Here is a 12,752-nt window from a genome sequence, read left to right as displayed (position 1 = left end):
AACTGGTGTGTAAATGTGTTTTTTAGGGGATTCCTATTCATGCTTATGGGGATTCTGTACATAAATGGAATCCCCACAGGATAATGGGGATCCCCCTGTTTGATTGGTTGGCCTGGCCTACGTGATCCCAGGGACGTTTGCGACCCGCATGTGCCCTGGGATACGTGGGCCTTTACGAATGTATGAATGGAGATCACTCAAAAAACACACTAAAACATTAAATACATTTTTTTTTAATCACGTTTTTAAAAATGAGGTAAAATTACTTTAAATTAAATATTTTAAACAAAAATTTAATTTTTTGAAAAAAAAGTTTTTTTTTACTTTTTAAAAGTCTTTTGCTGGTAAAAGCAGGTCTTACACCTACTTTTACTAGGCGTAAGATTTTTAAAGGTTTTCAGCGGGCGGAGGTTCTGCAGAAAGCGGAACTCTCCACCCACAGAGGCCCTTCTCCAGGACAAGAGGATTCTTGACAGATCGGAAGTGCCAGTTTTCAGCACATGCCTGAAACTGGCACTTGCGAGGCCCCTACGGGTGTGTACACAGCTCGTACACACCCGTAGGGATCGGAAAATACGGGCCATTATCATGTCTTGTATATACACTTCTACCTGTAGTCCTAGCAAGAAAATAAAGCAGAGTAAACAAATGAGAACATTTCGATTGTCAAGTTTTAATTTACTTCTGTTTTGATTAGCTTCTCCAAAAATTACTGAATTCAACGTACCTCTCGACATTCGCCATTTTGAAGTAGCCATCTTCCGTTGCCAAATTACCGGATTTAGACCACAGGGGATTATACTTGCTTTATTCTTAAAGAGGAAGGGGGATGAAAAGGAAAATAAAATTTGTTGCTGGAATAGTATGGACCAGATCGCAAAGAACCAAGTAAAAACAAAGCGCAACGGAAAATTAGGTGAAGTGCAGCTTCTTATGAATGGGTGTGAACAAGATGCATTCTTTAAGTCCTTGGAACCGGAATATGAAACTAACAGTGACGGAACTTCCAATTTAAAGTGCGATATCAAAACGTATCCTGATTTATACAGCGATGATGAGGCTGAATTAACTATTGAAGTTCAACATAAAACTCTTGCATCACCTGTTAGGAAAACTGTAACACTGAATGTTAAAGGAGGTAAATCATGAACATTTGCACTTAATCATTAATGTTTATGCTATGTGATTCTGTTCTTTTTTGTTAACTTGTGTATTTGTGCCTATGAAGTGACATTCATGTGGTTAATAGTGGTTATGCAGTTCTGCCATCTGTAGACTCTAAATCATAGAAAATTCAGACAGCAAAATAATATTTTCTTGCTCTTATTAACTTGTAAACATTCTTTCAGTTTAAATAAGTGATTTCTTTGTTTTGTTTTTCTTTCCCAAAGTGCCACCGAAGATTTCAAACATTGTGGTGCCACCTCACACCAATCATAATGAGTCTGTGGCCTTGGCTTGTTCAATCAATGGATTTAAACCAAGACCGTTAAGTATCATATGGCAACAAATCGGAAAGAATAATGATTTGAAAGAAATCGTTAAGCTGGATAAGGACAACAGAACAATCTATCCTAGTGACAAAGGGAAGAAGTCCAAGTATCACCATTACATAAGTGAGATGGAGTATGACGACAAAACATACAACATCACCAGTGTACTAGTTATTGTGCCAGATATACAGCAAGACCAGGACACGAAGTACATCTGTAAGGTGCAGCATGAGTGCACTGGCAGTGACCAACAGAGAGAAATAATTCTAAAGATTAGAGGTATGTAATATTTTGACAATACCTTGTATAGAACAATGGATTACATTTTGTTTACAGATACTGTTTCCTTGTTTTTTGTAATGCAACAAAATTGCTAATTTTATTCGGCAAATCCTGTGAAGAGTGACATGTCCTGAGCGCTGTATTTCTCTAATTACTCCTTGAAGACACTGATACTTTTACAAGGGAAGGCTTCAGAATGCATCCAAGAATATTCAGAACTCAAATATTTAATAGAGAAACATATTAGCTGATTGCCCTGGAGTTACTGATTTAAATGAGCTTGTTGTATAACTTTTTATTTTATACTTGGGCCTTATTTCACAATTTTCAGAACACAATGGATTAAATGTTCTGGTCATTGGCTGTGGATAGGCAAAGAATCTAGTCCACAATATCTCTAATCTGCTTGTGTTAAAGCCTGCGGTAATTTTCTTTTTGTGTGTGTTTTTTTTTCAGCCACTCCAAAACTGGACCCGATAAAGTATGAAGCAGAAAAGGCTCTGACTTTAAACTGTCGAATACATTCTTTTTACCCCAGTGCAATCACAGTTACATGGCTCAAGAATGCTAAGACAATGACAGAAAAATCCGAAGTTAGTCCGGCAATTCAGGGAAGCGATGGACTCTATTACTTGACGAGTAGTGTGAAGTGTGTACCTACCGGAGCTGATGGTGAGAAGAAATACACATGCCAAGTAGAACATGAGAGCCTAACAGAGCCAGTGGAAGCTGACTGTGTACTGGGTAAGTAACCAAGTTCTGACCAGAGTATGATTATTACTATTTTTTTCTGAACATTTCTTACAAAAACATGTAGGGCCATAACTTGCTGTGGCAGGGCATCTAACGGCATCTGCTGTTAGTTAGATTTGCCCTTGTATGAATTAGGTTTTTAAATTTTTGGCGTGGCAAGTTGTTGGAAGTGTGAGCTGATAACATCACAGAGAGGGAAACCAGGGCTGAATTTTCCCAGTCCCGAGTGTGCAGGTTTGTGTTGGGTCAGCAGTAAAAATCGCCGGAAAAAATTATTTAAAAAAATTATTTAAACATGAAAAAACTTTAAAATTAGTTATAGGTGATTTTTAGCCCATTAAAACATTTACATTTATTTTTCAAAAAATTCAGTTGTTTTAATTGTTTAATTTAATTGTATTTTAATTAATTTTGAACATGTAATTTTATTTTTATTTAACTGGTGTGTAATTGTGTTTTTTTTAGGGGATTCCGTACGTAAATGGAATCCCCACAGGATAATGGGGGTCCCCTTGTTTGATTGGTTGGCCTGGCCTACGTGATCCCAGGGACGCTTGCGAACCGCATGCGCCCTGGGATACGTGGGCCTTTACGCATGCGTACGCATATAGTTGCAGGACCGCAAGAGTTCGAGCCTCTGTGACCATCAGGTAGGTTCGTACTTTTCTTGCGGTTCGGAGGCAATCGCCCACAGGAAGCCTCTGACCACAAATTCAGGCCCATTAGTTCAATAAATGTAGCTATTAATTCAGTTCATAATTTGTATCTGAACAAGAACACATAGGAGATAGTTAGAACATAAAATTTATTTGCATTAATGCTTTTTGTTTTGTAGTTCCTCCTACAGTTAGTGATATTAAGAAACCACATGAACTCAAAGATGGCGAGAAAGCCTATCTGAGTTGGAAAGTTACTATGTTCAGTCCAGCGGTCGTGAATGTTGTTACATCCCTGAAGAGGAAAGGGGAGCAGGAAACAAAGAAATTATATCACTGGAAAATGCCAGCAGCAAAATTGTTAGGCCCAATGAAAGTATCTATTCCCCTCACAAATGTGCCAGTTTTATGCAAGAAAGATTGTGGGAAAGATTCGGTTGGCTTGCGCCTCCCCCTAAGAGGGCGCTATTGGGGCGCAAAGCAACTAGCGCCCGGGCGCGGCGATGTATGCGCCACTCGCGAAATTGACTAGAGTTTTTGCGGCTGTGCAAAAGTTTACTGCCCTGATCTGCTGCGCCCGCAGATCGTGACGTCAGTTGAGCGTCCCGGACCGGATATTGAGTGACGCCCCCCTCCTTTCCGCCTGGCGCAAGCAACGACAGGGAGACTGGAACGTTTCCCAGTCGGTGAGGGGCTCAGGGGGCTCTATTTAAAGGCAGCCTCTTCCTGGCTTTTTCTGTGGTAGACATTTTTGCACCACCCATTCTGACAGAGAGAGAGATTCAGAGAGATAGAGAGACTTCTGCATAGAGTCAACACTGTGTGAAGTAGTTTTGGCTACTGAGCATCACTTTGCAGGTACTTTTGGTTTTGATCTTCATTACTTCGATTGCCAAGAGACTATGGGTCTACACTGATTTGGGGGCGTCGTCCTGCGCCTGCAGAATTGGAGACAACAGAGACGCAGAAAGAGAATGGCAATCATGGCCGGACAGAGGAGGGCCAACAGGCCTCTGCACAAGAAACCTTACCCTCTTATTCCGGGAACAATTCTCCTACATTAATTTGTTTGAGGAGCAGTGTTTGCGCAGGCTGCACTTCAGCAAGGTGGTGGTCACTGAGCTCTGCCACCTGCTGCAGCCAGATCTGCAGCCTCTACTGAGGACCATTTTTGATATTCAGGTGACATTCTGCAAATGACCTGCTGGGTATTTACAGCATTTTCTGTTTTTATTTCAGATTTCTAGCATCCACAGTATTTTGCTTTTGTGTTTGGCTGAATTACTGCCCCGTCTTGCCCTGTCCTTTTTCTCAGTGTTGTTTCCAATAAGTGAGGGGGTTTTCACTCTTACTACTTCCTTGTTCAGGAATTGACCAGTAGGCCTGTCAACCAAACCAACAATCCCCTCTCCCAAGAGTATGTCCTCAGCAAACATTTCACTCTGGGCTTTTGTTGATAGAAACATCCCCACCTGAATAGGTGTGAATGGTCCTGAAATCTCTAAACTAACTTTCATTGTTTAAAGCACTCTGGTTCAGACTCCTTGTCTGAATTTTAAGCAACATTTCCCAGCTCTGCTGTTCTGTTAATTTAACCCCTTGATAGTTATATTTAAACTAATAGCCTCATTTTAATGTATATTACACCAATAGCCTTGCCTGGAGGCAGTCGGAAATAAAGCAAAATATATAATTAACCTTATCCTGTAAAGTTTTCCTCATTCTAACACTTTTCACCACAGGAGAAACACACCCTGATGGCATTGTTTCCTTCCAGTGTTTTTCTGTTACTCAGAGGCATTGAAAAGTTGTGGAATTTTGGCAGAGTATTCTATTAGCACCCCCTGGCCTATTCTTACTGCAACTGCCAGTGCCTAAATTATACTTTACATTCAAGCAGTTTTTAATGATGTGATCTGAATCATTTTTAGAACATAAATGGGACGTATTTTAATACTCTGCTTTCATGAGGAAAACCAACTGGAACTTAAAAAAGGGGGAAATACCACTCAAGTAACCAAGCTGTGGAATTCTGCCAGTACTACTCCAAACTAGTTGTCAAAGGCCGATTTAATTCAGCAAGAGAGGTCTACTGGCAGTTAATATTTTCAGAGGACCAAGTCTTCACTATTCTAAGATCCTCCAATGAGGAGGCAAGCTGAAAATTAATGACATTGCCCCTTTGAAAAAGTGACATTTTGTTCAACTGAATACATGTGTTTTCTTTCAATATTGGCCAACAGTATTATCGCTGCTGTTTCTGCTCATTTACACTGTGGGGTTTACACTATTTACAGTGTTATTTACTTTGCATTAATGTAGAATCAAAGAAAACCTGCACAGGAGAAGAAAGCGATACTGAGGAAACAAAGCAAGTCACCGATGACTTGCACGGTGGCATAGTGGTTAGCACTGTTGCCTCACAGCGCCAGGGACCCGGGTTCGAATCCGGCCTCGGGCGACTGTCTGTGTGGAGTTTGCACATTCTCCCCGTGTTTGCGTGGGTTTACTCCGGGTGCTCCGGTTTCCTCCCACAGTCCAAAGATGTGCAGGTTAGGTTGATTGGCTATGATAAATTGATCCTTAGTGTTAGGGGGATTAAGTACGTGGGGTTACAGGGATAGGGTGGGATATGTGTTGGTGTAGGGGTTACGGGGATCGGGTGGGATATGTGTCGGTGCAGGCTCGATGGGCTGAAATGGCCTCTATCTGCACTGTGGGGTTTCTGTGATAACTGCACGCAAGGAGACGAGTTGCAGGAGAAAACTAATCGGGAAACTGAAGGTGGAATTAGTAGCAAAGGTATCTGATCTAATGAAAAGAATTTGTTATTTAATTAACATGAAAGAGATGCAGGAAAGGAATACATTAATGCAACTCTACATTGTAGACCTTAAAGGGGAAAAGATGTCTAGGGTAGGTACTTTTATTTCAAATTACTCATATTTATGTGGAACGAAACAATAGTTTCATCACAAATTTCATTGAGTACTGTATTTTTAAAAACTGACTACTTTATTTTTGACATGGGGACTGTCGAGTAGAATTTCCCATTCTGGTACGGTGCTACATTAACGTTATATATAGCCACAGCCCATGCATTCTACAGTGGTTATTTTGCTAACAGTGAAGGCCAAGACCTCAAAATGTCCCACTAGTTGCTCAAAATCCATCAGATCCCAGGGGAACTTGCTACAAGCCACAAAATCTGCATCCTCCATCTTTAGCATGATTACCTGAGGTTGGGCAGTTCCGAAGTAGCTCTTAGGCCTGTTTGAAGTAATGCACACCAACACACCTACACTGTCTTGTTTTGCTTCCACACTACTCCAAAATGCTTTTTGTAATTCATGTCACTGGAGTGGCCTTGCAGGGAAGGAGACTCCATTTGGGGAGTTTGTGTTGGCAAAAAATTGGTGGTTTTATAAAGGTCAAAGGAATTTATGGTAAGACTGCTATTTTCTTCTATAAAAAGAGCCAATACTTTGAGCAAAACAGTACTTCCCCCTTAAACATTTCTTTTAACTAAAATTTCCAGAATTTTTTAATTCATTTTACAAATGTAGATGACAGATGGAATCAAATAACTTGTTCAAAATTCAACTGTTCTCCGTTACCTGGTATAAATTATTCTGAAGTGAATTAGATGGTAGTCAATGAATAATACCATCCATATCTGTGATATTTCTGTTGCCTTTCATACTGGGTTTGCACTATTTTCAATGTTCCTTCCTTTGCATAAATGCAGAATCAAAACCAAAGGGTATGGGAGAAGCAAAAGGAGACAATAAAGCAGAAAATGCCGTTAAAGCTCCGATTGAGGAAGAAGATAGGTCTACAGTAGTAAACAAGGCTGCAGAAAACAATAAAAAACTGAATGTAGAACAGATGGTGAAAGTATAAAATGGAATGATGTGATAAAACAGAGAGGCCTAGAAATTCGGTTGGGTTAGGGCCCAATTAGGGGCGTTAGAGTGTCTTGCGCCGGCGGTATCGCTGCGCCCGAAATTGCGATGGGCCCTAACATCGGCGTTACCCGGTAGCGCTGCGCCGGCACCGATGACGTCATCGGTGTGCGCAGCGCCCCGGTTGCCATGGTATTCCGGCCCGATGGCCAAATTCAGTTGCGGCCGCCTCGCCCGTGGCAGCCGCAAACAACGAATGTGGAACGGGATGTTGCAGCACCGTAAGGCCGGCGCATAAAGGTGGAGCGGCGGCCGGCCGCTTTCCCGGCGGCCGCCTGCCCGCACCTCCCTCCCCGGACTCCTGCACCACCCCCCCGCGGCACTGATGTGTGTGTCCCGGGGGGAATCCACTGGTCAGCTGTCGGCTGCAGGCAGCTCCTCCTTAAGAGAAGGAGGAGGCCTGCAGTACCCCAGCCTGCCGCACCGCATCGGGTGCCGCAGCGGGGGATTAGCGCCTGAAACCTGCATTCAACGCCCATAGCGAGGCGCTAAAACCCTCCATTAGCGCCCGCCGCCGTCTGGGCCCGGGGCAACTGAATTTTAGGCGGGCGCAGCGGCAATTATGGCGGGCGCAAAATTTCGGGCGCTAAAGCCCTGGCGGGCCCAAACCGAATTTCTAGGCCAGAGGATTTTCATTGGACTTGAAAATAATGAAGGAATGGAGCACAGTGATGAGTCATTATTGTATGATAACAAAATCCTGAAAAGTTGAGAATAAAATACAAACTGAAGATCAATCACTAGGTTAATTCTACAAAACAATATAATAAATGCAATTGAATATTATTAGTACAAAAGCAAAATACTGCGGATACTGGAAATCTGAAATAATAACAAAAAATGCTGGGAATACTCAGCAGGTCAGGCAGCATTTGTGGAGAGAGAAACAAGAGTTAACGGGGGAAATTTTGCCAGCCCTGGCGAGTCAGGTATGGAGATGGGACTGCCAGGAAAATGGCAAAAACTGGGAGCGGGTACCGAACCCGCTCCCAACCCCCCTCCGTGCCATCTTCCCAGGAGGCAGGAAGGGGATTAGAGCCAATTAGCTGCCTGTTAACAGGCAGTTAAGAGGCTTATCCCCGTTTTGCCCCTGCAAGTGTGGACTTCCCGACAGCTGCGAACCCCGCCAGGGTCAGCGAGGCGAGCAGTGGGTCTGCGGGGGTGAGAGGGATCGAAAAGGCCGCTGTGTAGGTGAGTGATGGGTGCAAGTGTGGTGAGGGAAGTATGAGTGTAAAGTGTTAGAAAAAGTTTACTTACTTTTGCTTCTTCCTGTAGGCTTCAATCCTTGGGGATCCAGAGGTGCCTCATCTCAATGGCAGAGATGACAGAATGGCTGCTGCATTCTCAGTTGCAGCAGCCATCTGATTTCTGCTGAGGAAAGAGGTTTTGGTAAGTCTTTGTGCAAGGTCTCACCTTAGAACAGAGATTGTCAGTGTTTGACAGCTTCTCAAAGCTGTCAAACGCTGACAATTCATCTGTCAAAAATTCTCGACAGATGCAACATCATACGCTGATGTCCTCTGTCACCAGCTTTCCCTTAATTGGCCGGCTAAGCCCGCAGGGCGGGCTTAACTAGGTCAATCAAGGGAAAATAGCGTGGGTTGGCTGGACGTCGTTGGGGGCGGGTCAGAAACCCGACAACCAGCAGTCCCGCCCCCAACACGCCCCCATTGAGAAAATCCAGCCCATCGTTTTAGGTCAATGACCTTTCGTCAGAATTGGAAAAAGTTAGAGATGCAACAGGTTTTAAGTAAGTACTGAGGCGGGGAGAGGGGAGGAAAGAACAAAAGGGAAGGTCTGTGATAGGGTGGAAGGCAGGAGTGATTACATGACAAAAGGGATGATAGTGCAAGGCAAAAGTAGATGGTAATGGGACAAGTAAAGTAAAGTGTAGAAATGAAAGCTACAGCAGGTAATTTATGAATTTTGTAGATCACACAAACCCCTGCACACATGATGATGGAAATCACGGCACCAGCATAAAGATATCTTGAAATATTATTTCCCTTCAGTATTACTGAGTAACCTGCTGGACCACGGCAGAGTGCAGTTAAGGCTCAACCACATTGGCGTGGGAGTGGAATCAGATATGGGCTAGACCGCATAAAGATTGCAGGTTTCATTCCCTAAAGAATATTAGTTAACCAGTTTACGGGAACGGGAGCGTAGTGGTCATGTCACTGGGCTAGTAATCCAGAGGCCTGGACTAATGATCCAGAGATGTGAGTTCAAATCCCATCACGGCAGCTGGGGATGTTTAAATTCAGTTAATTAAATAAATCTGGAATAAAAAGCTAGTATCAGTAATGGTAACCATGAAACTATCAGATTGTCGTTAAAAACCCATCTGATTCACTAATGTCCTTTAGGGAAGGAAATCTGCCGTCCTTACCTGGTCTGACCTATGTGTGACTCCAGACCCACAGCAATGTGGTTGACTCTTAACTGCCCTCTGAAATGGCCCAGTAAGTCACTCAGTTGTAACTAACCGCTACAAAACAAAATAATAAGAATGAAACTGGATGGCCCATCTGGCATCGACCTCGGCACCGGCTACGGACACAGCAACGGCACACCCAGCCCAGTCAACCCTGCAAAGTCCTCACCAACATCTGGAGACTTGTGCCAAAATTGGGAGAGCTGTCCCACAGACTAGTCAAGCAACAGCCTGACATAATCATACTCACAGAATCATACCTTTCAGCCAATGACCCAAACTCCTCCTCCACCATCCCTGGGTATGTCCTGTCCCACCGGCAGGACAGACCCACCAGGGGTGGCAGCACAGTGGAATACAGTCGGGAAGGAATGGCCCTGGGAGTCCACAACATTGACTCCGGACCCCATGAAGTTTCATGGCTTCAGTTCAAGCATGGGCAAGGAAACCTCCTGCTGATTACCACCTGCCGCCCTCCCTCAGCTGATCAATCAGTACTTCTCCATGTTGAGCACCACTTGGAAGAAGCACTGAGAATAGCAAGGGCACAGAATGTACTCTGGGTGGGGGACTTCAATGTCCATTATCAAGAGTGGCTCGGTAGCACCACTACTGGCCGAGTCCTGAAGGACATAACTGCCAGTCTGGGCCTGGAACAGGTGGTGAGTGAACCAACAAGAGGGAAAAACCTACTTGACCTCGTCCTCACCAATCTACCTGTCGCAGATGCATCTGTCCATGACAGCATTGGCAGCAGTGACCACCGTACGGTCATTGTGGAGACGAAGTCCCGTCTACACACTGAGGACACCCTCCATCGTGTTGTGTGGCACTACCACCGTGCTAAATGGGATAGATTCAGAACAGATCTAGCAGCTTAAAACTGGGCATCCATGAGGCAATGTGGGCCATCAGCAGCAGGAGAATTGTATTCCACCACAATCTGTAACCTCATGGCCCGGCATATCCCTCACTCTACCATTACCAGCAAGCCAGGGGACCAACCCTGGTTGAACGACAAGTGTAGAAGAGCATGCCAGGAGCAGCACCAGGCGTCCCTAAAAATGAGGTGCCAACCTGGGGAAGCTGCAACACAGGACTACATGCATACTAAAAAGCGGAAGCAGCATGCTATAGACAGGGCTAAGCGATCCCACAATCAACGGATCAGATCAAAGCTCTGCAGTCCTGCCGCACCCAGTCGTGAATGGTGGTGGACCATTAAACAACTAACGGCAGGAGGAGGCTCTAAGAATATCCCCATCCTCAATGATGGTGGAGCCCAGCACGTGAGTGCAAAAGACAAGGCTGAAGCGTTTGCAACCAACTTCAGCCAGAAGTGCCGAGTGGATGATCCATATCGGCCTACTCTTGAGGTCCCCACCATCACAGAAGCCATTCTTAAGCCGATTCGATTCACTCCACATGATATCAAGAAACGGCTGAGCGCACTGGATACAGCAAAGGCTATGGGCCCCGACAACATCCCGGCTATCGTGCTGAGGACTTGTGCTCCAAAACTAGCCGCGCCTCTAGCTTAGCTGTTCCAGTACAGCTACAACACTGGCATCTATCCGACAATGTGGATAACGGCCCAGGTGTGTCCTGTCCACAAAAAGCAGGACAAATCCAACCTGGCCAATTACCATCGCATCAGTCTACTCTCAATCATCAGCAAAGTGATGGAAGGTGTCATCAACAGTGCTATCAAGCGGCACTTACCAATAACCTGCTCACTGATGCCCAGTTTGGGTTCTGCCAAGACCACTCGACTCCCGACCTCATTACAGCCTTGGTCCAAACATGGACAAAGGAGCTGAATTCCAGAGGTGAGGTGAGAGTGACTGCCCTTGACATCAAGGCAGCATTTGACCGAGTCGGGCATCAAGGAGCCCTAGTAAAATTGAAGTCAATGGGAATCGGGGGGGAAAACGCTCCACTGGCTGGAGTCATATCTAGCACAAAGGAAGATGGTTGTGGTGGCTGAAGGTCAATCATCACAGCCCCAGGACATCGCTGCAGGAGTTCCTCAGGGCAGTGTCCGAGGCCCAACCATCTTCAGCTGCTTCACCAATGACCTTCCCTCCAACATAAGGTCAGAAATGGGGATGTTCGTTGATGACTGCACAGTGTTCACCGCCATTCGCAACTCCACAGATAATGAAGCAGTCCATGCCCACATGCAACAAGACAACGTTCAGGTTTGGGCTGATAAGTGGCAGGTAACAGAAGTGCCAGTCAATGACTATCTCCAACAAGCGAGAGTCTAACCACCTCCCCTTGACATTCAATGGCATTACCATCACCGAATCCCCCACTATCAACATCCTGGGGGTCACCACTAACCAGAAACTTAACTGGACCAGCCATGTAAATACTGTGGCAACAAGAGCAGGTCAGAGGGCTTGGTATTCTGCGAGTATCTCACCTCCTGACTCCCCAAAGCCTTTCCACCATCTACAAGGCACAAGTAAGGAGTGTGATGGAATACTCTCCACTTGCCTGGATGAGTGCAGCTCCAACAACACTCAAGAAGCTCGACACCATCCAGGACAAAGCAGCCCGCTTGATTGGCACCCCATCCACCACCTTAAGCATTCACTCCCTCCACCACCGGCATACCCTGGCTGCAGAAGGACAAGGGCAGCAGGCGCATGGAAACCACCACCACCTCCAAGTTCCCCTCCAAGTCACACACCATCCTGACTTAGAAGTATATCGCCGATCCTTCATCGTCGCTGGGTCAAAATCCTGGAACTCCCCCCTCTCCCCCCCCCCCCCCCGCTAACAGTACTGTGGGAGTACCTTCATCACACAGACTGCAGTGGTTCAAGAAGGTGGCTCACCACCACCTTCTCAAGGGCAACTAGGGGTGGGCAATAAATGCTGGCCTTCCCAGCGACGCCCACATCCCATAAATGAGTAAAAAAAATTTAAAAAGTTGGGTTTTTAGAACAAACTGATAGATTCATGGTCACTTTTATCTCCACATTTCTCAAGCAGCCATGGTGGGTCTTGAACTCACGTTCTCCGGATTATTAGTCCAATAGCAGTAACACTATGGTGCCAGACCCATATTCTATTATTGGTGCTGCCCTCTTAACCCTTACATCACAAATGTCTATGCTGGTTTGAGGAATTTACCCTAATTGCTATCTCTTAACTT

General features: G+C 45.0%; 1 protein-coding gene and 1 pseudogene across 3 annotated transcripts in view; both read left to right on the top strand.

Annotated features, from left to right (window-relative positions):
- Positions 1 to 12,752, top strand: part of LOC147106753 (natural cytotoxicity triggering receptor 3 ligand 1-like) — a 744,151-nt pseudogene that overhangs the window by 562,406 nt on the left and 168,993 nt on the right.
- The window catches only part of LOC147106754 (uncharacterized), a 45,836-nt gene that overhangs the window by 28,210 nt on the left and 4,874 nt on the right, over positions 1 to 12,752 (top strand). For 2 of the 3 annotated variants that reach the window (XM_086007840.1, XM_086007838.1), the window contains 3 exons: positions 698 to 1,138; positions 1,392 to 1,772; positions 2,232 to 2,519. In XM_086007840.1, the coding sequence (XP_085863966.1) occupies positions 698 to 1,138; positions 1,392 to 1,772; positions 2,232 to 2,519 (1,110 nt within the window). The remainder of the gene's footprint in view (positions 1 to 697; positions 1,139 to 1,391; positions 1,773 to 2,231; positions 2,520 to 12,752) is intronic. The other variant, XM_086007839.1, reaches the window with a different exon arrangement.

The sequence above is a fragment of the Somniosus microcephalus genome, chromosome 15, assembly GCF_052327205.1.
Source record: "Somniosus microcephalus isolate GS21.2 chromosome 15, FLI_Smic_1.0, whole genome shotgun sequence".
NCBI lineage: Eukaryota > Metazoa > Chordata > Chondrichthyes > Squaliformes > Somniosidae > Somniosus > Somniosus microcephalus.
The sequence above is the reverse complement of the archived record's forward strand: the minus strand, read 5'-3'. Positions and strand labels throughout refer to the sequence as shown.